The sequence below is a fragment of the Meles meles genome, chromosome 7 (assembly GCF_922984935.1).
Source record: "Meles meles chromosome 7, mMelMel3.1 paternal haplotype, whole genome shotgun sequence".
In the NCBI taxonomy this organism is placed as follows: domain Eukaryota; kingdom Metazoa; phylum Chordata; class Mammalia; order Carnivora; family Mustelidae; genus Meles; species Meles meles.
Genome location: NC_060072.1, coordinates 17,786,178 through 17,810,499, shown reverse-complemented (window position 1 = coordinate 17,810,499; position 24,322 = coordinate 17,786,178). Strand labels below are relative to the sequence as shown.

Sequence of the window (24,322 nt, the reverse complement as noted above, 5' to 3'; positions counted from 1 at the left end):
TTTCCAGGGTACACAGTTACTTCACCAGTGAGAAGGAATTCCAAAATAAAAGACTTTGACTTTCCTAAAATTAATGACAATTACTTCATTTTCTTGTCTTAGACCCTCCAAAACAGTGTGGGACAATACGGACAAAATCAGGCATGTCTGTCTGGTTCCTGATTCCTACTGACGCAGCAGGTTTTGGTGTTTTGCTGTTTAGAATGACAGTTGCTATCAGTTACTTTGATCAAGGTACAATTTACATGTAACAAAATCTACTCTTCTTTAAGCGTAGAGCTTTTACTGCCATGTTCAAAAGCACTTCCATCACTCCAAAAAGTCCCTTCATACTCTTCCGCAGTCATTCCTCACAGCTTTGCTTCACTTTAAATAAGATACATGCGGTTATGCAACTACGCTGTTACTCTCTGTTCAAGCTCTGCACAGAGACTGCATCTATATCGCTCAGCCTTATATAGCCAGCACCTTGCATAACCCCTGGCATGTACCAGATCAACGCTTGCTGAATTGAGTGAATGAATGAATGAATGAACCAATCAGCCAACAAATTCACCTTGGTGCTCACTCCCATTCCTTAAGCTCCCTAATTCCAATTGCTTTCCTGCCTTAATCTCCCTGGTCTGCACTCTGCCTCTTCACTGCTGGACTACATCTGTCTACCAGGTTAACAACACCTCTGCCCATAATGGCACCCCTTTGTCTATACGATTTTCTCTTCCAAGAAGAGACTTACCAACAACACCAAAGGTAGTTGTTTCCCATAATGTCCATGGATATACAGTGTCAAAGGGAAAAACTAAAATTAGGAAGCAAGGGAATCAGATCCAAAGGTAGGGAGTTTAGTAACAGCCTGGAGTATAAGTTCCAAAGGAACCAGACAAAGATGGGAAATGAGAATCAATAATGGGTAAAAAGTCAGAAAAGGTGGACACTCCAGGTGACAAGAAGCAAGGCTGGGATCTGAATAAATAAGCTGTCCTTTCCTTGCATAGGGTGCAAAGACAGGGATCCTGTCTTAAAGGGGCAGAGCCAAGCTAGACGACAGCTGGCCATCTTCTGTCAGTCTATGTCTTACATCCTGCCTGCCTCATGAATTCCCACCATCATCCGGTGAAACGTCTACTCACAAGCATTGGCTCTATTTTGGAGGACATGTCTCATTCTCAGTTCCTCCAGGTGCAACACCAACTAGCACCACTGACCCGTTAAGACAGAATTTGCAATTTCAGAAACTGGTTGCTTACTTGTTCAGAGCTAGAAAAAGAGCTGAAAAAGTTGTTATAAAATGCAGAAAAGTGAAAGAACTCATCTTTTCTGAGAGCAAAAAAAAGGGGGGGAGCTAAAACACTAAAAAATCCAATTATTTGAGATTTCTGAATGTAATTCTCACCCTGGTACACTCTTTAAAAAAAGAAAAATAGATAAAACACAAAAGCATTTTTAAAAAAGCTTTGTAAGTCACCTTTGCTTACTAGTAACAAATGTTAGTAATTTGAGCAGATGTAAATAAGTCACCACCACAATGTGTAAACACCAACCACAAGATTAAGATTGGCAAACCTAAATAGGGGAAGTTGCGAAAAGATTATGATAGCCTGTCACCGAAAAGCTTGTTTTCAGGAATTCGAACGAATATCTACAAACAAATTCAAAGTTCCATTTTCCCAGGGGAAGCAACAAGGAAGGGAGGGTTTTTTGTTGGAAACAAGGTCGGAGTTGGGGTGGGGGGAGAGGTATGTAAAGACTAGGTTAAATAGATCCAAAAATATTTCCAAAGCCACAAGCTTAGGGTGAGGGACTTCCCTTGACGGAAAGACACCTGGTCCTTTGTGTCTTTCTAAACGCTGAGTAGGTATTTCTATTAAGTTACAAAGCTGCACACTCTCTCATTTGCAGCCCCACAGGTTTTGCTTTCAAATATCTGCAGGTGTATCCTCCTGCACCGGGTAAACGAGGTTTTTTTCCCCCTTTTTTGGGCTAGACAGAACTTTACGAACACGCTCTCCACCTGACAATAGGTTCTAAGGCCGCCAGTCACCGCTTCTGAACTTTAGGGAGTTGAGAGCATCAAAGTTGCTCTCAGTTTTCCTCAAGGGAAAAAAAAAAAGAAGAAGAAGAAGAAGCCCCACTATCCTCTCCTGCAAACCAGACCAGAGAGTTCGCAGGTTCCGGCCACTTTAATCAGAGAAGCAGGGAGGGCTCCAGCTGCCCCCAAGTGACGCAAGAGAAGCCAGATTCCTGTTTACCAGCCGGAGGCGGAGTCCAGACTCGGAGAGGCAGACCCCCGAACTCAGGGCAGCCGCGGCTTTCCGTGTCGGAGCTTTCCAGACCTGCTTCTACAGGCAGTGTGCCCCGGAGAGTCCTGGAATAAATACAAACCTCTACTACAGTCAGAACAAGACGTAAGTTCTAAAACACGCAGCACATAATCACAGCAAAGACTCGGTGGGAGATGCCGCAGAGATAAACTACGCAGCTGGTCCACAGGCCAAAGACTACGATTCCCAAAATGCAATGCAGCGTACCCCACCTACCCCGGTACGTTGCATGCCGGGAACTGTAGTTCCTCACCGCCTTCTTCTAAAAAGTACACCTGGGATTTTCAACCTCTCACGTGTTTCTCTTCTCCGGGATGCACAGCCAAAGAGAAAGCTGGCTGCGAAAAGGCGCGCGGGTATCATTCCCAACGTGACCCCACGCGTAGATGGAGAAAGTGAAGAGCCGTTGCCATGACTACCGTTTCCCCTGGTCACGGAATAAAGGTGCTCAAGGTTCCGGAAGTGGTTCCTCCGCGACCTCTCCAAAACGAGGGCTGTGTTCTGTGCTGACGTTAATTGGGCCGTTTCCTTGAGAGGCCAAAACTACCCAGGCAAAGGGGCGGTCCCGTGTGAGAGGGCCCGCGGAGTCATTTGATTGGAGAAGAGAGACTATGACCGACCAATCGGAGGGAGCCACGCTTCGGGCATCGGGCACCGCACCTGGACAGCTCTGATTGGTACACTGCTGTCCCCCCCACGAGTCCCCATTGGGTAGAGGGGGTGCGTGGTGCGGCACCATTGGTGGGTTCGTGTTTCCCGTCCCCCGCCCGCGAGAAGCTGGGGTGAAAAGCGGCCCGACCTGTTTGGGGGTAGTGGGCGGACCGCGCGGCTAGTGGTGTGAGGATCTGAGCCCCGTGGTGGGGGGTGGAGGCGGCTCCTGCGATCTAAAGGGATTTGAGACTCACCGGCCGCGCGCCATGAGGGCCCTGTGGGTGCTGGGCCTCTGCTGCGTCCTGCTGACCTTCGGTGAGTGATCCTAGAGGAGCGAGCACCCCCGGACGCCCCCCCTCCTCAAGCGCGGCTTCTTCTCGAAGGTTCTGGGGGCGTTGAGCCTAGGAGGGGGATTACGGGGCCTCCGTTGGGCGGAGGGGAATTCATCGCCTTTCCTCGAAAGAGGCTCAGGGGAGTTCGCGCACTCTCCTCTGTGGAAAGGAAAAGCGAGGACCGAGAACGTTGAACTCTGGTGTTCATCTTCTAGTATTCGTGCGTAGAGGTCTCGAGCAAGTTGGGGTGGGGTGGGGCGCCTCTCGGGCTCTTGGTCCCCTGGGAGCCTTGCGGGTGCCCGTTCCGGAGGGTTTTTGTCCGACGCAGGAGCCTTTGGCCCTCTGAACTTGGGGACCCCCGCACCCAGTCTGCGAGTCAGAACGCGGGTTTCCTTTCTTAGGTGCTGGACTGGGGACTGTGGGGCTCTGAGTCAGAAGAAAGGCGGTGTCAGCGTGTTTGCTTCACTTTTGCTCGAGCTTCCTAACATCTCAAAATCTCATCTCTTCCCTCGCTCAGTTGGGCCCGATTTCGGTTCCTCTCGGAGTGGTTGCACAAATTCTATTTGTAGATTGACCTGCGGTACTGCAGGTCTAAGTTTTGGCATGGTCAATCGGGAGGCCTTGCCGCGCGGCCTGCGTGCAACACGTGGGAATGTGGAAGGGACCTGGTATCCAGTCTGCCAAACTTTATTTATACAGCATCCGAGGGCCGAGGGCCGCTCTTCGGACGTGATGGCAGCCTCGCTATATCAGAATCTGCTGGAGGAATCAGGATCTGAACTTAAATACGAAATATACCAAGTTGGGTTTACAGTGGGTCTTTAAACTAGTGGATCCATTTCTCCCACCCCACGTCCCATATTTACCCCTGAATTTTGAAGCAGCTACTCTTGCCCTGTTTGATTTTATTTCTTCTGAGAAGTACAGGAAGCGAAGCAACCATGATTTAAGAGTTTTTTGGTGTGAAATCTTTCAGGGTCGGTCCGAGCTGACGATGAAGTCGATGTGGATGGTACAGTGGAAGAGGATCTGGGTAAAAGTAGAGAAGGTTCAAGGACAGATGATGAAGTAGTACAGAGGTTTGTGTTCTTTTGAAACAGATTAGCCCTTATGAACACTGGAATATAATAGCTTGTTATCTTTTCTTCAGATGTCTAGATTGCATGTAACACCCCAAATTTGAATACCTAGGAAACGGTCAAAGAAAATGTTAGGGCTATGAGGCATGGTCATCCCTAAGTATCTCCTAACTTGCCGCTAGAATGACTGGTCAGAATGGGATGAATTTCTTTTGAAAACTATTCGGATAGCTAGATTGCAAAATATAAGCTCTGTGACTTTCAGAAGACCCATTGGTTTTATATGCAGTAAGTGTGTAAACTTAGTAGTTTTTGTTTTAACCTCTGCCCCCACTGTGGGGCATGAACTCCTGACCCCCAGATCAAGAGTTGCATGTTCTACTGACTTAACCATCCAAGTGCCCCTAAACTTCCTAATTTTAAAAAATTTCTCTCAGTTGAGTAGTGTTTTCAAAGTTGGCCCTCTGGGATTTAATTGACAGGTTTTTTTGTTGTTGTTGTTTTTTTTAAAGATTTTATTTATTTATTTGACAGAGAGAGATCATAGGTAGGCAGGGAGGCAGACAGAGAGAGGAGGAAGCAGGCTCTCCGAGGAGCAGAGAGCCAGACGTGGGGCTCGATCCCAGGACCTCGGGATCATGACCTGAGCCAAAGGCAGAGGCCTTAACCCACCAAGCCACCCAGGCGCCCCTAATTTACAGTTTTGTAGAGTGTTAGAGGCCAAAGCTTCCCAGGCAAAGAGGCAGTCCCACATGCGAGGGAACATAGAAGTATGACCTTCCTTTTTATTTTTAGTAGAGGAAAGTCATGTTCATTTTTCTGACTGTTTTAAGAACTGAGTATTACAACTCAACGCTAAGGTGATAAAATTTTACTGTGGTAAAATAATAGAAACAGTGGATTGGTAATATTTTTATAATAGGCTTTCATTTTACCCTTTTAACCCTTAAAACAATCCTCTGGGACCACTGTGCTTTCATCACAGATCGGTGTTTTGAGGGGGAACTAAGTAAGCAATGCAATAGTTGTTTATCAACATTTTTTCCTTAGAGAGGAAGAAGCTATTCAGTTGGATGGATTAAATGCATCCCAAATAAGAGAACTTAGAGAGAAGTCAGAAAAATTTGCCTTCCAAGCTGAAGTTAATAGAATGATGAAACTTATCATCAACTCATTGTATAAAAATAAAGAGGTAAGCAACAGTGTAGTTGGGATAATACTATTTTCTCTCTGTGCAATAGCATACTTGTTTACTTTTATAATAAATATACTTAGGTAGTAACTCCAAGTTAGTAGTTATTAGCACAGTTTAAATACCCAGTATTTAATAGATAATTGTGGGGGGGGTGGTTGGACATTTTCCTTTTGTCCTTTCTCCTCCAAATATGTTCATAGTCTGCTAAACAGGGTTGAGGGGAGGCACACAAACCAAGGCCTGTTTGTTAACATACATAAAGATCACTAGTATGAGACTAGAGTGTTACTAATCTTACCAGTTTGGGTAACCCTTACAGTTGTTACAGTCTTATGTGTAAAGAGCTATACCTCCTTTTACCAAGAGAGTAGAGCCACTTCTGTACATGAGTTTGACTTTAAATTTGCTGTTTTGTATATCTTGAGGGTAATCAAAGTATGTGTTAAATCTGACTTCCATTTAGATTTTCTTGAGAGAACTGATTTCAAATGCTTCTGACGCTTTAGATAAGATAAGGTTAATATCGCTGACCGATGAAAATGCTCTTGCTGGAAATGAGGAACTAACTGTCAAAATTAAGGTAAGCTTAAAACTTAAAACTTTTTCTTCTAAAGCAAAAAAAGAGTCCATAGGGATGGGGAATCTGAATCAGTCAAGATAGGCCAGGTTATGCTGCAGTAACAGATAACCCCCCAAGCCCAGGGGCTTAAATTGGGGTTTCCCAAAATACAGCCTATGGTCCAAATCCAGCCTACTTGTTTTTGTAAAGTTTTATTGAAACACAGCCATGCCTGCTTATGAGCTAGGTATGGCTGCCTTTGTGCTACACAGTGGGTTTGAATAGTTGTGACAGAGACCATATGGCCCAGGTGCCTAAAATATTTACTCTCTGGCCCTTTTTCAGAAAAGGTTTGCTAACCCCTGGATTAACTCATCAACCACAGGCCACTGTGGCCTTTGTTTTGTATCATCTTCACTCCTAGGCACAGGCTGATTGAGTAGCCACCATCTGGAGTGTAGCTTGTTGCCATGGTACAGAGAGCTTGGAGGTCTCCCGTACCATAAAGGCTCTAGTCTGAAAGTTGTGTTCTTGACTCCCACTTGCAGCTCATTGGCTAGAACTGGTCACATGGCCTTAATAACCAGAAATAAAGGAAGCATATTCCTTCTATGTTTCCAGAAGACAGAGCTGGGTGTATTTAGTGAAGAACATTGATCACTGTAGATTCTAAATACGGAAGTCATTCAAGTTTTGAACCTTTTTATTTTCTGTGAAAGATATAGTCATAATATAAAATTCTATTTTTCTTAAATTTTTTTCTTCAAAAATATCTTGTTTTCTTTAGTTTTGTTTCTGCCTTTTGAAATTTAGACCAGGCTCTATCTTCTTTATATTGATACTTTCTCAAATAAGCTGAATTTAAGGTTATTCTCTGTAAAGAAAGATGGCTTGAGTGTAAGGTGCACATTTTCTGAAAAGGCCATAAAATACTATATGGAGAAAAATTACCCAATTTAGTTTTCTGTATTGGAATTGAGGTGGCCCAAAGCCGGTAGTTTCTGAATATATAGTCCAGTATTTACTTGTCATACTGTGAGTATTAAGCAAATAAAACTGTCCTGTTCTTGTCTTGCTTTCAGTGTGACAAGGAGAAGAATCTGCTACATGTCACAGACACTGGTGTGGGAATGACCCGGGAGGAGTTGGTTAAAAACCTTGGTACCATAGCCAAATCTGGAACAAGCGAGTTTTTAAACAAAATGACTGAGGCACAAGAAGATGGCCAGTCGACTTCTGAATTGATAGGCCAGTTTGGTGTCGGTTTCTATTCTGCCTTCCTTGTAGCAGATAAGGTTATTGTCACGTCAAAACACAACAACGATACCCAGCACATCTGGGAGTCTGACTCCAATGAATTTTCTGTAATTGCTGACCCAAGAGGAAACACTCTAGGACGGGGAACAACAATTACGTGAGTATTACTGATTCCTAATAAGAACTAACCATCCTAGTGAGGATCTTGACTCTGAGCAAACCACTTATTCTGGGCTTTCATTCCTTTTCTATAAAATTGACCTGTTCTCATCACCTGAGGAAGTATTTTAAGGACCGCTTAAGGCCAAAGAGTTCTATAATGGCTGCTATACATAGCAAAAAGTCGAAGGGTTAGCTCTTGTAGGGGAGAAGGCAAATTGAAGGCCTCACAGAAGTGGGTTGATTCAAGAGTTTCCAAGAAGCAAGATTTGGGAAAGAAGTGTCAGATCTGTGGAGGATTGTGGCTCTAAAGGCAAGGAGGCACAGCATGTTCACAGGATTAAAGAAATTCCTCTCAGTTGGTGACCATGATAGACCTTTTGATTAGCTTTTTTAAGGTTTTCTGAAGATGGGCGTGAGAGTGGCAGGACTGGATGAGAGGATACTCGGGGAGTGACTATTGAAAGTACTGAACTATGGTAGTGATTGGCGCTGGGTGGGAACAGGTTGGAGAGAAAGGGTACAAATAAAGAGGTTGAAGAAAGTTAATGAAAGTTCTTCAGAGGAAGATGTCTCCTTTGAGGATGGTTGCAAATTGTTGAATTCAAACTAGAATTCGGTTTAAGCCAGTAACCATTACTTGTATAGATGAGGCAGATCTCATGACCAGCGTCTCTTGGTGTTTGTAGCACTACGAAGTAAACAGAGCAGTTTTTTGCCCCATCCCCACAAATATAACAAGATACTTAAATTTCCCTAATACGTAGGGAATGACAAGTAAATACTGAGCTATATGGAGCTACCAGCTTTAGGCCACATCAGAGAAATCTCATTTCAGAGGTCATTTGGCGGGCTTATTGCCAGGTAAAAATGTGCCTACAGCCTCAACTTTTTTTCTTAATCCAGTTTTAAATTTTCTCAACATAAGAATTTTTAAATAGAGTATAAGAAAGTATATAACTATCATTTTGACCAGTGTTCTTCACCTAGAAGGTGAATAGTTCCTGTATTCATTTTCATAAATGGTATTTTAACAGAGACTAATTAAATGAGTCATTTTAGTACTTTTACTAACTTTTCCCAATTTACCTTTCTCTGCCTCCGTTATTCACAGTCCTCTCTCCTGCTGTCATTTGGAAACATCACTAATAGTTACACCCCCGTGCCCTCTCTGTTAGGTGTTAAAGGAACATAAGTAAATTTCATCTCAACCACAGTAAGCTAGAAAATGACATCCCAAGAGGGTTGATGTCTTAGGTGAGAGACAGGTGAGAGTACCTAGATGGAAGCTCCATGGAAGCAAACATTGCTTGACTATTCCATTCCCAGAGCCTAACACTTGACCGCAGATGTTTCTAGGAGTGAATATGGGTAATCAGGACAGCTTTGTGCAGGTAGCATGGATGGCTGATGAGTGAGTGAAACCTTACAAACCCTGAGCAGAGTTGCCATTTTCCTTCAAGTCCTTCTAGCCCAGCATTTATTCAGCAGATAATCATTTGAGTGCCTATCACCTGCTAGGGTTTAGGACTCCAGTGGGGTGTAAGACCAGTGCAGTCACTGCTTCCATGTGGCTAGTTCTAGTAAAGAAGAGAAACGTGAGATAATTTCACAGTGCCAAATGCCAGAAAGGAAGCTAGAGAACACTTCCCTTATCAGAAGGACTTTCTGAAATCATGGTAAGTTAGGTTCCAATATTCTAGGCAGCAAGCACAGTATGTTGGAAGTTCCAAAGACAAGAGGCCCATTTAAGGAACTGACAGTCTAGAATGGCCAAAGGAAGAAGGAGAGAGAAGGCAAGAAAGTGATGAGGTCAAGGTCCCACCTTGAATACATGATTTCATCTTCTATTTGACTAATAAAATAGAAGCCATCAAACAATTGAGTGCCTACCTACTTCTGTTCTCACCCTTAAATTAGCCCCTGCTGTACGTTTATGAGCAAGTTTGTGAGGATTCAAGGAGGTCATGAAATTAGCATCCAGTAAATGCTAACTAGTACGTTTGCCTCTGTCCGTCCTACTGTGAGGGAGGTATTCCACATTTTTCCCTAAAGCTGGTCACTACTACTGATCTGTTGCCTGCCTCCTACCTCCTCAGAGGCTAAGCATAAATTAATTCCAACCCCATCTTTTGAAGTTACTCTTTCCCACACACTCCCTCTTTCCCATCAAAATGTAAACATGTTCAAGTGTCAGTGGGGAAAGGAGAGAGGTCATGCCGCGCCCCCTTCTACAGTCAGGCATTGACGTTATCTACCACCTTTCCGTTGATACAAGTCACCAGTAATCTTGTTGCTCAATCCAGTCGATTTTTAGTCATATTTTAGTGAAATTTAAATTGACTTTGCTCCCAGAAATAGGTTTTCTTTTTTCCTGAGTTTTCCTCTTCTGTTTCCTACATAATTTGCTATCTATTTAACACCATCCACTTAGTACCTAGTTTCCACGACCCTACAGTCTTTTTGTTTCCTTTGCCTGTTGCTTAAATGTTGACAATATCTCTCTTTCAAAGGGAACTGTCAGCCCTTCCTCGTTGTTTTTGTGTTCCTTGTGCAGTCTTACCGCGATGGATTTGGCTTCCAGTTCTTTTTTTTTTTTTAAGATTTTTTCTATTTATTTGACAGACAGAGATCACAAGCAGGCAGAGAGAGGAGGAAGCAGGCTGTCCACAGAGCAGAGAGCCCGATGCGGGACTCGATCCCAGAACCCTGGGATCATGACCTGAGCCGAAGGCAGAGGCTTTAACCCACTGAGCCACCCAGGTGCCCCTGGCTTCCAGTTCTTGATCAGGGTTCTCAAATCTCTATTCTTAGTCTGGATCAGGAGTCAGCTGACTTTTTTCCTAAGGGCCAGCTAGTAAATATTTTAAGCATTTGGACAGTCACATCTGTCATATGTCACAACTCTGTTCTTGCTCGAAAGTGACCATACACAATACATGATGAGGTTGTGTCCCAATAAAATTTCTTACGGGTGCCAGCCATAGTTTGCTAATCCTAGATTGGAGATCTAGGTCTAGATCTCCCTACTGGGTTCTGCATTCATATATCCAGTGTGGCCTTTTGAATACCTCTAAGATGTAACCATCATCTTGAACTTGAATGCACAACTGAACTTTCCTCCAACCCCACACCACTAAGAAACATGTTCTGAAACCAGAGGCTTGGCCACTTCATTAGGCTGCGTCATCATGAACTATCTACCTCTTGGTAATGGCACTAAACTGAAAGCTTTTTTTTTTTTTTTTTTTTAAGATTCTATTTATTTATTTGACAGACAGAGATCACAAGTAGGCAGAGAGAGAGAGGGAAGCAGACTCCCTGCTAAGCAGAGAGCCCGATGTGGGGCTCGATCCCAGAACCCTGGGATCATGACCTGAGCCAAAGGCAGAGGCTTTAACCTGCTGAGCCACCCAGGCGCCCCAAAACTGAAGGCTTTTTGAAGCCAGAAGAGACCCATGATACAACATTGGCCATATTTATTTATTGAGAGCACAAACACCAAAACGTGTGCTCCCCATTGTGTTTGAGGGTATGTTAATGATTTGTTATTTGTGCTGAGTGGAGGAGGGATTTGCGGAAGGGACAGTAAGGAAGAAGAAACAATGCTGCAATTTTCAGTATTAGAATTCTCTAAGCCAGTGCTGTCCCGTAGAGCTCTAGAAGTATTCTACCTCTGTACCATCCGGTATGGCAGCTACTAGCCACATTTGTCTACTGAATACCTAGAATGTGGCAGTGCAACTAAAGAACTAACTTTAAATTTTATTAAAAAAAAATAAAATCTGAGTACTGTTTTGGACAGTGGAAATAGAAATAATAAGATTAATTTCCTAGCTTTTTAAAGGAACATGTTTTTATTAAGTGTTCACTCTCTATAGGAGAGAATTTTTTTTAAGGTTTTATTTTTAAGTAATCTGTACACCCAACATGGGACTCAAACTCACAACCTCGAGATCAAGAATCTCACAATCTTCCAACTGAGCCAGCCAGGTGCGCCTGGTTCGCCATCTGTGATAATCATTAGATTTCTAAAGTAGCTATCAGAGTGCATATCTTTCCATTTTTATCCAGAATGTTTCAGTGCCTTCTTACCTTTTTTTTTTTTTAATTTATTTATTAGAGATCGTAAGCAGGCAGAGAGAGGAGGAAACAGCCTCCCTGCTGAGCAGAGAGCCCAATGCAGGGCTCCATCCCAGGATCCTGGGATCATGACCTGAGCCGAAGGCAGAGGCCCTCTGAGCCACCCAGGCGCCCCAGTGCCTTCTTATCTTGAGCTAACTTAACATTTCAGTTCTTCAGATGAAAAAACTGAACACACACACACACACAAAAAAAACCTAAACAAAAAAACCAGCATATTCAGAAGATTGGAACTAAGGATATTTTCCACTTGAGGGATGCAAGGAAGATTCTTCCCGCTACTGTACTCATGTTTGGTATGTTTAGCTCACAAACTGTCATTGGTGATAAGAGTTTTTAACATGAAAAAGGGCCATCCTGGATTACACCAAACTACTGGCCATTAGCTTTGTCAGGAAGGTATTTTGAATGAATTTATGATCAAATCTTTTAAACCAAGGATGTCTTTCTATAAATGTCTAATTTTCCTTTCAGACTAGTTTTGAAAGAAGAAGCATCTGATTACCTTGAATTGGACACAATTAAAAATCTCGTCAAGAAGTACTCACAGTTTATAAACTTCCCGATTTATGTGTGGAGCAGCAAGGTAAATCTGCATTGATAAAATTTATGTGTATTATGTGGGCATATGTTTAACACTTAAAAAAACAAAGGCTCAGTGTGTTTCTTTCAGTGCAGGATACTCAGGATTTTCATATTGAAGACCTGTTTTTTTGAGCTGTGATTGCATTTCTTTTTTTTTTTTTTAAAGATTTTATTTACTTATTTGACAGAGAGAGATCACAAGTAGACAGAGAGGCAGGCAGAGAGAGAGAGGGAAGCAGGCTCGCTGATGAGCAGAGAGCCTGATGTGGGACTCGATCCCAGGACCCTGGGATCATGACCTGAGCCGAAGGCAGCGGCCTAACCCACTAAGCTACCCAGGCGCCCTGTGATTGCATTTCTTACTCGCTAGACAGAATTATGAAATAGAAGAATTTAACTGTAATTCTACTTCAACAGACTGAAACTGTTGAGGAGCCCATGGAGGAGGAAGAAGCAGCAAAAGAAGAAAAAGAAGATTCTGATGATGAAGCTGCAGTGGAAGAAGAAGAAGAGGAAAAAAAACCAAAAACCAAAAAAGTAAGTCTGGTTTATCTCCACACTAAAGTGTTGTTCAGGACATGGTTGAGACTGATCGGAGTTAAGTTTTAATTCTTTAAGGTCTTTTTTTCTCCAGATGTTAAGTCCAGAGGCAACTTAAAAACAAGAACTAAGTTTATTTACTAGTGTGTATGTTTTCTGCCTGTGGGAAGTTTTAAGTAGCAAACACAGATCATTTTTAGGCAGTTTTCTGAGTTCTATATATTGCCCAGGACTAGCTTATCATATTCCAAGTTTTAAGATCTTAAAAATCTTTCCGCATCTTTTGTCATATAGATATTAACCATAGTATTTGCTCTCTGACCTCTTCAGGTGGCAGAGCAGGTGGAAGTAATGGTAGGTTTGAGGAATATTTATTGTAAGATGTTAGATTGCTGTAAGTCCTGAAGTAGGAATAATTAATGTGTATATATCCTTCTAACCTCAAAACAGATATTTTCAAGAAGTAACATTGTAGCTACTTTAATAACGGAAGAAACCTTTAATTGGCTTTCTGTCAGTTAATAATGATAACGGGTTGCCTTCTTGGCATTATAGATCAGTCTTAAATGTTGAGAGAATTATTTTTAGATCTTTTATCCCATTGGCAGGAGCCATAGTAGATTAGCAATGTCTTTCGGTGCTTCCCACATTCATCTGAACTGTCCTAAGGTTATGGTTCCTGCCAGTATTACTGTGCCTGGCTGACCATGTACTATGACTTCAGGTAGAAAAAACCGTCTGGGATTGGGAACTTATGAATGACATCAAACCAATATGGCAGAGACCATCAAAAGAAGTAGAAGATGATGAATACAAAGCTTTCTACAAGTCATTTTCAAAGGTAAGTATTATTTTAGAATAACATGATGAACATTACTAAATCAAAAGTGTTTTTTGATTGTTTTACAACTCTTTCAACACAGTTGGTTTCCTTTTTAATCGTGTGTGTTTTATATTACGTATGCATTTTAAGAATTTACTCTGAGGAGTCATAGGCTTCACCAGATGGCCAAGGGGTCTATGTTACAAAAAAGATTTAACTACCTACATAGGTAGGTGGATGATTTCCATAAAACGTATCTTATATTGAATGGCTTTTAACATTATTGGCTTTTTTCCACCCAAGGATGAGTACCTTTTATTTTTTAAATTTTTTTGATAGCCGACATACAATGTTACGTTAGTTTCAGGTGTACAACAGTGATTCAGTATCTGTGTACTCTGCTGTGCTCCCCACAAATGTGCTACCATCTGTCACCATATAACACTGTTACAGTATCATTGACTATTCCCTGTGCTGTACTGTGTATTCCCATGACTTACTGATTCCATAACTGGAAGCTTGTATCTTCTACAACCTTTCACCTGTTTTGTCCATCCCCTACCCTCCTCTCTGGCAACCATCAGTTCCCTGTACCTATAGGTCTGATTCTGCTTTATGTTGATTCATCTGGCTTTTAACCTAACCTTTAAAAAGCCTATGTAAAACCTCCAATATTTATTGTGAGACTGTATGCTTAGGAATAATTACTAGATCTTTGTTTCCTTACCTATTTCCTTTTACTGATCCTTTTTAACTGTAGAATCCAAAACTAGCATTGATTAAGATTGTTTCAAGTTAATATTTCCTCATACAGCATTTTGTACAAAACATCTAGCGTGGCTAGATAAAACTTGATTTGCGGTGGTTGTATTTGTTCTTTAATCTTTATTGATTCGTTTCTTAACCTTCTTTGTTTTCCTTACATTAACATCCAACCATCCCTTAAGTTTTATTTCTTAAAACTGTCCTCTTGGTTCTGCCTCCACTTTTATTCCCATGAAGAGTCTTAAGTGTATACAAATTTAACATACTTTCTTCTGGGATAGCTGTATTAGAAATGTAATGTGAGATACATAGGCACATTTTTAAAAGTTTAAACAGGGCGCCTGGGTGCGTCAGTTAAGTGTCTGCCTTCAGCTCAGGTCATGATCTCTAGACCTAGCCCCATGTTGGGCTCCCTGCTCAGCAGGGAGTCTGCTTCCCTCCTCCCTTTACCCCCGACTCGTGCTCGCTTGCACACACACGCATTCTCTCTTAAATAAATACAATCTTTAAAAGTTGAAATGGGTGTGGTTAATTTTAATGTTTTATATTTTGTATAAATTTTATATTTTATTTAATCCAACATACCCAAAATATTTTTATTTTAACATGTAATCATTATTCAAACAATTAATGACACGTTTGGTGTTTTGGGGTTTTGGTTTTTGTTTTTTGTACCATATCTTCAAAGTCTGGTTATCTGTATTTACACTTACCCATATGTATCCCAGTTTGGATTAGCCACATTTCAAGTGTTTAGTACCCACAAATGGGTACGGTGATGGATAATGCAAATCTAGGGAATTTGTTTTTTTTATTTATTTAAATACCTCATTGTAGCCACTGCTATATTCCATATCCCAATGAAAGAAAACTGTTCCTGAGAACTTTCCATGGTTGAACAGTACAGTCATGCACCATTGTATACTGTCGATGAGACGAGATGATTTTTCTACCCTGTTCTTTGACAAATGTGGAACCTAGATTCATCCATTCTTCCCCGAGTTTAGGAGACCCAGTGATGCTGTTTATCAATGATGATCAGTGATCATCAGCAAAACCACCATGTCTAGCCAGTTAGAATAGCAGTCTTAACTGTTCTTTCCTCCAATCCCCCCCGCCTTTTGTTGGTGAGGGAACTTTTTTTTGCTAAATAAAGGCTTAACTGAGGGTGTACCACATAATGAATCACTTAACCTTTGCACTGCCTTTTTCTGGTGCCTTTGGAATGACTAAATGCCTGATTAAATGCCATCTTTCCATAGGAAAGTGATGACCCCATGGCTTATATCCACTTCACTGCTGAAGGGGAAGTTACCTTCAAATCCATTTTATTCGTACCTACATCTGCTCCACGTGGTCTGTTTGATGAATATGGATCTAAGAAGAGTGATTACATTAAGGTGAGTTTTTAAATGTAAAAACTGAGTTTAGAATTTGAAAGTTTAATTTCCAGAAAGTGACTTTTATTTTTCCTGCTTAGCTGTATGTGCGCCGAGTATTCATCACAGATGACTTCCACGATATGATGCCCAAGTACCTTAATTTTGTCAAGGGTGTTGTAAGTATTCTAAAGATAATGAGGAGGGGGTCATTAAAAACGAGGGATGGAAGTATTTTTTTGGTTTGTTGGTTTGGTTTTTTCCCAGTTTCTGTTGCTCACTGAACTTTTCTTTTGCCGTCTAAAGGTGGACTCGGATGACCTTCCCTTGAATGTTTCCCGGGAAACTCTTCAGCAGCATAAACTGCTTAAGGTGAGTGTGTCTGGGAATAGACTGGCTGCCTTTCTCTTTGGGCTTCAGAGGGCAGGCTCTGTTAGTGGAGTCACCAGATATGGAGACTAGTCCTTGGCTCTCCAGCTGAAGAACTTAATTTTACTCTGGAATTATTAAATCCTAAGAATCTGATTGTTTTCTCCCTACTATTCAATGAGAGTTTCAAACCGATAGAAAAGTTGAAAGAATTACATAGTAAACACCTATATAAGCCCATTATCTGGTCTAAAGATAGAACATAAATGTCAAAGTGATCTTGTGACTGTTTCCACTGACAACTTAGTTTCTGCTCAGTGTGCCATAGGCTTGCTCACCATTCCCTGCCTCTTGATAATGGCAGTGACAGTACCTGGTCTTTATGTCTTTCACCAATATTCTCTGCTGTCTTAAATATGGTAGGGTCTCCAAAGTTTGGGATGACGTTCTTTAACAAGTTATTCTCTAATTTCATTTAGGTGATTAGAAAGAAGCTTGTCCGTAAAACTCTGGACATGATCAAGAAGATTGCTGATGAGAAGTACAATGATACTTTTTGGAAAGAATTTGGTACCAACATCAAGCTTGGTGTGATTGAAGACCACTCAAATCGAACACGTCTTGCTAAACTTCTTAGATTCCAGTCATCTCATCATCCAAGTGACATTACCAGTCTAGACCAGTATGTGGAAAGAATGAAGGAAAAACAAGACAAAATCTACTTCATGGCTGGGTCCAGCAGAAAAGAGGTGAGATGAACTCCTGTCAGGCGTCCTGATACATAGCCAACTCTTGAGAAAGAAAAAAAAAAGTGTCATGGTAAACTAGAGTCATCATGAGGCCTGGTCAATCACTTACAGAAAAGTCATTATATTCTCTGCACTTCTTGTTTCTCCACTTGTAAAATGGGATTGTTCGTATATATAAATGTAGATACTAAGGTGAACAAGTATGCCAAGGCTAAATCTTGGAAACTTCATCATTTCTCTTCATTTTATAGGCTGAATCTTCTCCATTTGTGGAGCGACTTCTGAAAAAGGGCTATGAAGTGATTTATCTCACGGAACCTGTGGATGAATACTGCATTCAGGCTCTTCCTGAGTTTGATGGCAAAAGGTTCCAGAATGTTGCCAAAGAAGGTGTGAAATTTGATGAAAGTGAGAAAACGAAGGAGAGTCGTGAAGCAGTTGAGAAAGAATTTGAGCCTCTGCTCAATTGGATGAAAGATAAAGCTCTCAAGGACAAGGTATTCTTCAGGGAATTAGAACTTGTGAAATTTTAGCGTCTACATTTTCTTTTTTAAAAGTTGTTTGGTCAACAAATTAAACTTTACATCTGGTTACCTTGTAACCATTAAAAGTTGTACAGAACAGTGTTTAATACTGTGATTTTGGTGAGGCTGAGCTTTAAAAAAATTTTTTTTAAAGATTTTATTTATTCATTTAATTGACAGAGGGAGAGACAGCAAGAGAGGGAACATAAACAGGGGGAGTGGGAGAGGGAGAAGCAGGCTCCTCACCAAGCAGGGAGTCCAATGTAGGGCTCGATCCCAGGACCCGGGGATCATGACCTGAGCTGAAGGCAGACAGATGCTTAACAACTGAGCCATCCAGATGCTCCGAGCTTAAAATGTATAAACTACAGGGGTGCCTGGCTGACTCAGTTGGTATAGTATGTGACTCTTGATCTCAGGGTCATGAGTTTGAGCCCCTTGTTGGGTGTGGAGCCTGTTTTTTGTTTTTTGGGGTTTGTTTTTGGTTTTGTGTTTTTTTGTGTGGGAGGGGGTTGTTTTGTTTTGTTTTGTTTTTTGGTATTTTGATTTGTTTGTTTTAAGAGTATACAGGCAGGTAGAGGGGGGCACCTGGGTAGCTCAGTGGGTTAAGCCTCTGCCTTCAGCTCAGGTCATGATCTTGGGGTCCTGGGATTGAGCCCTACATCGGGCTCTCTCCTCAGCAGGGGCTTGCTTCCCTTTCTCTGCCTGCTGCTCTGCCCACATGTGAGATCTCTCTCTGTCAAGTAAATAAATCTTTATTTTATTTTTAAGATTTTATTTATTTATGACAGACAGAGATCACAAGTAGGCAGAGAGGCAGGCAGAGAGAAGGGGAGGAAGCAGGCTCCCCACTGAGCAGAGAGCCCGATGCGGGGCTCGATCCCAGGACCCTGAGATCATGACCTGAGCTGAAGGCAGAGGTTTAACCCACTGAGCCACCCAGGCGCCCCTAAATCTTCATTTAAAAAAAAAAAAAAAAAAAAGGTAGGTAGAGGAACAGAGGGAACTCAATCTTAGAACCCTGAGATCATGACCTGAGCCAAAATCAAAAGTCAGACTCTTAACTGAGACACCCAGACACTCCTATTTTAAAAGGAAAAAAAAAAAAAATGGGGGCGCTTGGGTGGTTCAGTTAGTTAAGCCTCTGCCTTTGGCTCAGGTCATGATCCCACGGGCCTGGGATCAAGCCCCACATTGGGTTCCCTGCTCAGTGGAGAGTCTGCTTCTCCCTCTGCTACTCCTCCTGCTCTCTCGCTGTCAAATAAAATCTTCTTAAAAATAAGTTAATTAATAATTAGATTTAAAAAGTGTTATAAACTACAAAGAATTAAAAGGAAAACTGGTTTTTCTGTATGTGGGTACTTTCAGTTTTTTTCTTTGTTACTGAAAGTTTTCTATAGTTTAATATTGTTTTTTTTAAACGACTTAAATTTTTGCTCTTTAAATTTTATGTGCTTCAGAGGTTTATTTTTTAACAGAAAATTTCAGATTATTAAAGATAAGAATCTTTTGAAAATCTGAATAAGAGGTATTTTTAGATTTTTAATCTGTTTATGATCTTAGGTGCTGAATCCTTAGTTACTGAATGACCTTAACTGTTTGTATTTACGTGTATCTCACTTTCGGTTTCTGATTCTAAGATTGAAAAGGCTGTGGTATCTCAGCGTCTGACAGAGTCTCCATGTGCTCTCGTCGCCAGCCAGTACGGGTGGTCTGGCAACATGGAGAGAATCATGAAAGCTCAGGCATACCAGACGGGCAAAGACATCTCTACCAAGTAAGCCTCCTTGGGAAGGTCCCTGGCAAGGTGTTAGTTCTTGTCCTGCCTGCCTTTAGCAGATGATGTCAGCTTCTGTACAAAGAGCTGATGGCATTAAGCGTCCACCACTGCTGCTTTGTATTAGATGACACGAGTTTACGAGTTTACGGATGCCTCTGACATTAGACTGATAGAGGTGTTGGGCTCATGATTTATTTTATGGTATTTTTATATACAAAAGGAAATTTTCTTCATCTGCGACATACATAGTTTTTATTTTTGCACTCTATTATATCTTCGGCCTGGTATCTGGGCTTCTTGGACATTTTTAGATACTTATAGTTACAGAGGAGGTTAATGACAATGACGTTTGATTAATGAATTCAGTCCTTTTTTGTAACTGCCATCTCCCCTTCCCCCAAAAATGCCCCCACAGTCAGGCTCTCTGCTCAGCAGGGAGCCTGCTTCTCTCTCTCTCTCTGCCTGCCTCTCTATCTACTTGTGATCTCTGTCTGTCAAATAAATAAATAAAAATCTTTTAAAAAAAAAAAAAAATGCCCCCACAAAATAAAGGGTAAAGGCTCCTGAGAACAAGTTTATGAACTAAAGGGCTAAGTACTGGAGTTACACTGGGTCTTCACTATCCCTTATTTTCAAGGACTATATATGCCAAATTTATATTTTAAAGTCACAGCAATAGTCTTGAAAATGACTTCTTTCCTGCTTTCATTTTCCCTTCTCCCACCTGCAGTGTTTTTTTTATTTGCTCTCTGATCATCCTACGTTTCCCCAAGGCCTAGCTTAGGATTCTTCTCACAAGTGTAGTCTTCATTGTCACAATTCCAAAACTTTATCTGTATTTTTTTATATAAGCTGCATTCCATATTTAGTGAGACTCCACAAGTATAAGGTTTCCACTGTAAAATGCTAAAATGGCATCTTGCTTACATGTCTTGCCCCCCTCAAGATTTTATAGATTATAAAATTCAGGGGGCGCCTGGATGGCTCAGTAGGTTAAGCCTCTGCCTTCGACTCAGGTCATCCCAGGGTCCTAGGATCGAGCCCCACATTGGGCACTGTGCTCAGCAGGGACCCTACCCCCCCCCCCCCCGAACCACCACCCTCTGCCTGCCTCTCTGCCTACTTGTGATCTCTGTCAAATAAATAAATCTTAAAAAATAAATAAAATAATAAAATTCAGGTGGGAAACAGGTTTCTACTTATATCCCATTGTAGCAGTATAGTAGCTATTATATAAATGGCAGTAGGATAATGGATCAAGTCATAGTCTTCGAAACTCTGCATCTGTACCAGGTATACCAAGATAGGGATAGATGTACTTCCTCCCTCTCCTCAGCTGTAGGAGGGAGGACAGTCACAACTGACAGACGTGATGGAAGGTAGACTAGAATGCATTGAGAGCTAAGCTCCAGTAGAAGAAAGTTTGTCCTGGAACCATATTGGTGAAGGTAACAGACCAGCAGGCAGAAGCTGCCTGGTTGTTTCCAAACTCTGTGGGACACCGAGCTGCAGTTAAGTGAGAATAAATTAAGAGTCGATGAAGATGACACTAAATCCATTCATCCATTCAGCAAAGCTGTAGGCACTTGAGATACATTAGTAAATAATTCTCTTTATAGCACTATTCTATCACACTTTGCCTATCCCTATTTAAAAGTCAAAGCATGGTGTGGTGATATAAATAGTGATGATTTTTTTTCCCAGGAGTTCTCTGTGATTATAAAAATGTATAGAACATGGAAAATGTATGGATTCTGAAATTTGATGTTTCTTTTTTTTATTATTGTTATTAACATATAATTATTATTTGCTTCAGGGTACAGGTCTATGAATCATCAGGCTTACACATTTCACAGCATTCACCATAGCACATACCCTCCCCAATGTCCATAGCCCAGCCATCCTATCCCTATGCCCTCAGCCCCCAGCAACCCTGTTTGTTTTGTGAGATTAAGAGTCTCTTATGGTTTGTCTCCCGCTTGATCCCATCTTGTTTTATTTCCTTCCCTACCCCCCACAATCCCCTGTCCTGCCTCTTAAATTCCTCATATGAAATTTGATGTTTCTTAACGGTCATTTGTATCCCTTAACCAGTTACTATGCCAGCCAGAAGAAAACATTCGAAATTAATCCCAGACATCCCCTGATCAAAGACATGCTTCGGCGGGTTAAGGTGAGTTATATTGCAGCCATACTCCCTTATCTTTTAATTGGACTACTTTATACCTTTTAATATTAACCAGATGTCCCTTCTTCCATCTTAGGAAGATGAAGATGACAAAACTGTTTCAGATCTTGCTGTGGTTTTGTTTGAAACGGCAACACTGCGGTCGGGGTATCTATTACCAGACACTAAAGCCTATGGAGATCGAATAGAAAGAATGCTTCGCCTGAGTTTAAACATTGACCCTGATGCAAAGGTTCGAAATAATTTATGGAACGTGCGAATCCTCCAGTGTCCCACACTGCTAGAATTAATAAGAAATTCCCCTTTCATAGACTTTTTTTTTTTTAAATCTGTCTCCCTTTGTTAGCGTGACTGTTAACTAATTAGCATATTCATTCTACAGTTGTGGATAGAACAGGAGTGAAGTTAATTATAATATTATACATTTAAGTGAATAAAGTGAAGATAGACCCAACATACTGGATCCATTAATGAGCTCATACATGTTGCCCTTAGGTGGAAGAAGAACCTGAAGAAGAACCTGAAGAAACAACAGAGGACACCACAGAAGACACAGAGCAAGACGAGGAAGAAGAAATGGATGCAGGAACAGACGAAGAAGAAGAAACAGTAAAGGTATAGCAAGTCAGGAATGGGGCTCACATTTTAGTTCTTGGAAAATGAGGCAAACTTTTTAGTTCTGGTGTTAGGCCTATGTATCTTCCAGAAGTCAGACTTTAGGAAATCCTCCAAAAAAACTAGGCATGTAATACCAAATTCAAAAGCTGGAGCCAGTCCTTTTTTTTTTTCCCCTCTAAATGAAGTATATGCTTTCATCGTCCCATTCCTTTTGTTTTTGTTTTAGCCATCCATTCTTGAGATCTTGTTAAATAGATTTTATTTTTTATTTTTTTAAGCCCATAAGCCTTCTGTAGTCTGCCACCCGCTTCTTTCTGCCTTACTTGTATCACAGCAGTAGCCCATTTTAAATTCTTGATTATTTGTGTACAGAGGCCATAGATCCTATTGTTGAGTTCTAAATTATTTTGCAGATCTATAGGTGAGGTTCTAGCCTACCTCTGAAATAATGGAACTAATGCGGAGCCCATCAGAGTTGTTTTTTTCCACACATGAACCTCCTGTGAACTAACATTTTTTCTGCTGGTTTTTCATGTCTTCTGATTTTTCTCTTTTCACAGAAATCTACAGCTGAAAAAGATGAATTATAAATTATACTCTCACCATTTGGATCCTGTGTGGAGAGGGAATGTGAAATTTAAGTCATTTCTTTTGGGAGAGACTTGTTTTGGATGCTCCCCCCAGCCCCTTCTCCCCTGCACTGTAAAATGTTGGGATTGTGGGTCACAGACAGAAGTGGGTTTTTTTAGTTGAATTTTTTTTAACATTCCTCATGAATGTAAATTTGTACTATTTAACTGACTATTCTTGGTGTAAAATCTTGTCATGTGTATAAAAATAAAAAAGATCCCAAATATTCCGTGTCTTGCTTGTCTTCATAATGATTGTATATACTTAGCTCTTGTTTTTTTCTTTTTAATCCTGTGTTTTGGGGGTTTTTTCTCCCTTACAAAGTAATTCGTTTAGATTATAGAAAAGTCTTTTTTAGATCAGTATTTTTAAAAAGTCACCTATGTAGACAAAAGACAGTGTTCCTTACAGAAGAATTCCAAATAATATATGCAGATACACTCCCCCTTCCAGGGGGTGGGGCTTAATTCTCCTTTCCTTTTTGAAAGGGAACTAGACTTAGTGGCCGTCCTCTAGAGTATGGAAAGGGGAAAAGAGTAACTTTGTAGTAGAGAAACCTGGCAGACACTACCTTAACCTGGGTTCATATCCCCAGTGATGTTGTGTATCCTTGACAGGATGTGGTGAGAAAGGTTCTGCCGTCTTTACCATCAGACACACAGTATGTCTACAGTATTCTTTAAAAGTTTCAAGGTTGGGCGCCTGGGTGTCTCAGTGGGTTAAGCCTCTGCCTTCAACTCAGGTCATGATTTCAGAGTCCTGGGATCGAGTCCTGTGTCGGGCTCTGCTCTGCGGAGAGCCTTTCTCCTTTCTCTCTCTCTCTGCCTGCCTCTGACTACTTGTGATCTGTCAAATAAATAAATAAAATCTTAAAAAAAAAGTTTCAAGGTCAAAACCAAGGACAGAAGTAGACTGAAGGCCTGGCAACTAAGCACACTTTGCCTGGATTAAATTGGTAAAATTTAGTCTGGAGTTCATGGTTCTTTGGCTTTGACCTATGGACCAGCATTCATGGAAACAGGAAGGGGACATGGGGCTCTGTACTATCTTTGAAGTTTTCCTATAAATCTAGAGCTATTCCAAAATAAGGGTGTTTTTCAAAACACCCATTATTCTACAACAGGTAAATTGTAGATACTGAGTGATGATACTCATCAAGCAATCGTTTAATTCCTTCTGAAATGTATTTATGGGAGAAATAGTTTTCTCTAATTTCACTAATCGATAGCCATCTGAAATGGTAGTCTATTTTTTAACTGGCTAGGGAGAGAAAACCTGAGTTGTATATTCAGAGATCATGTGTGTATACTCAGAGATCATGGAAATCAACTTTATATACTATAAAGTTTTGTAAGGGACTAGATTTTCCTGATAATTTAGGACCCTTTTCTGGGCTTCTTGTATTGGTCTTATGTGTCCTACTTCCCTCCCACCCAAGCTATTTTTCTAGGTTTAGTTTGCAATAATCACTTTGAAAGCTAATTTACTTGATTTTTAAAAATCTGTTTCCTTTATAAGAAATAAAATGGGAGCTCAGTCATAGGGAAACATGCTGTAAAGGTACAGCTTCCTTTCATGATACAACACTATATTAGCTATTAATCATAATATTTGTTTCCAATATTTTGGTCACCATAATTTTAATTTTTAATAAAGACATCTAGAAAAGCCATCGG

The 24,322-nt window shown here is 41.0% G+C and overlaps 1 protein-coding gene across 1 annotated transcript; it reads left to right on the top strand.

The window, feature by feature from the left end:
• The first annotated feature begins 3,112 nt into the window (after positions 1-3,112).
• Positions 3,113-22,872, top strand: HSP90B1 (heat shock protein 90 beta family member 1). The gene is made up of 18 exons (XM_046011993.1): positions 3,113-3,287; positions 4,281-4,383; positions 5,434-5,575; positions 6,042-6,158; positions 7,220-7,551; positions 12,171-12,282; positions 12,699-12,818; positions 13,546-13,662; positions 15,672-15,809; positions 15,890-15,967; positions 16,095-16,160; positions 16,637-16,906; positions 17,158-17,403; positions 19,071-19,207; positions 21,305-21,383; positions 21,475-21,630; positions 21,894-22,013; positions 22,577-22,872. Exons 1-18 carry the CDS (start codon positions 3,239-3,241, stop codon positions 22,604-22,606), a joined length of 2,412 nt encoding a protein of 803 aa, XP_045867949.1. The 5' UTR covers positions 3,113-3,238; the 3' UTR covers positions 22,607-22,872.
• Positions 22,873-24,322: the final 1,450 nt, after the last annotated feature.

Bases quoted from the DNA above. Each gene is read 5' to 3' on its own strand.
- HSP90B1 (XM_046011993.1), top strand. From the start codon at position 3,239: ATGAGGGCCCTGTGGGTGCTGGGCCTCTGCTGCGTCCTGCTGACCTTC. The intron at 3,288-4,280 runs GTGAGTGATCCT...GAAATCTTTCAG, and splicing joins CTGCGTCCTGCTGACCTTCG to GGTCGGTCCGAGCTGACGAT. The intron at 15,968-16,094 runs GTAAGTATTCTA...TGCCGTCTAAAG, and splicing joins TTAATTTTGTCAAGGGTGTT to GTGGACTCGGATGACCTTCC.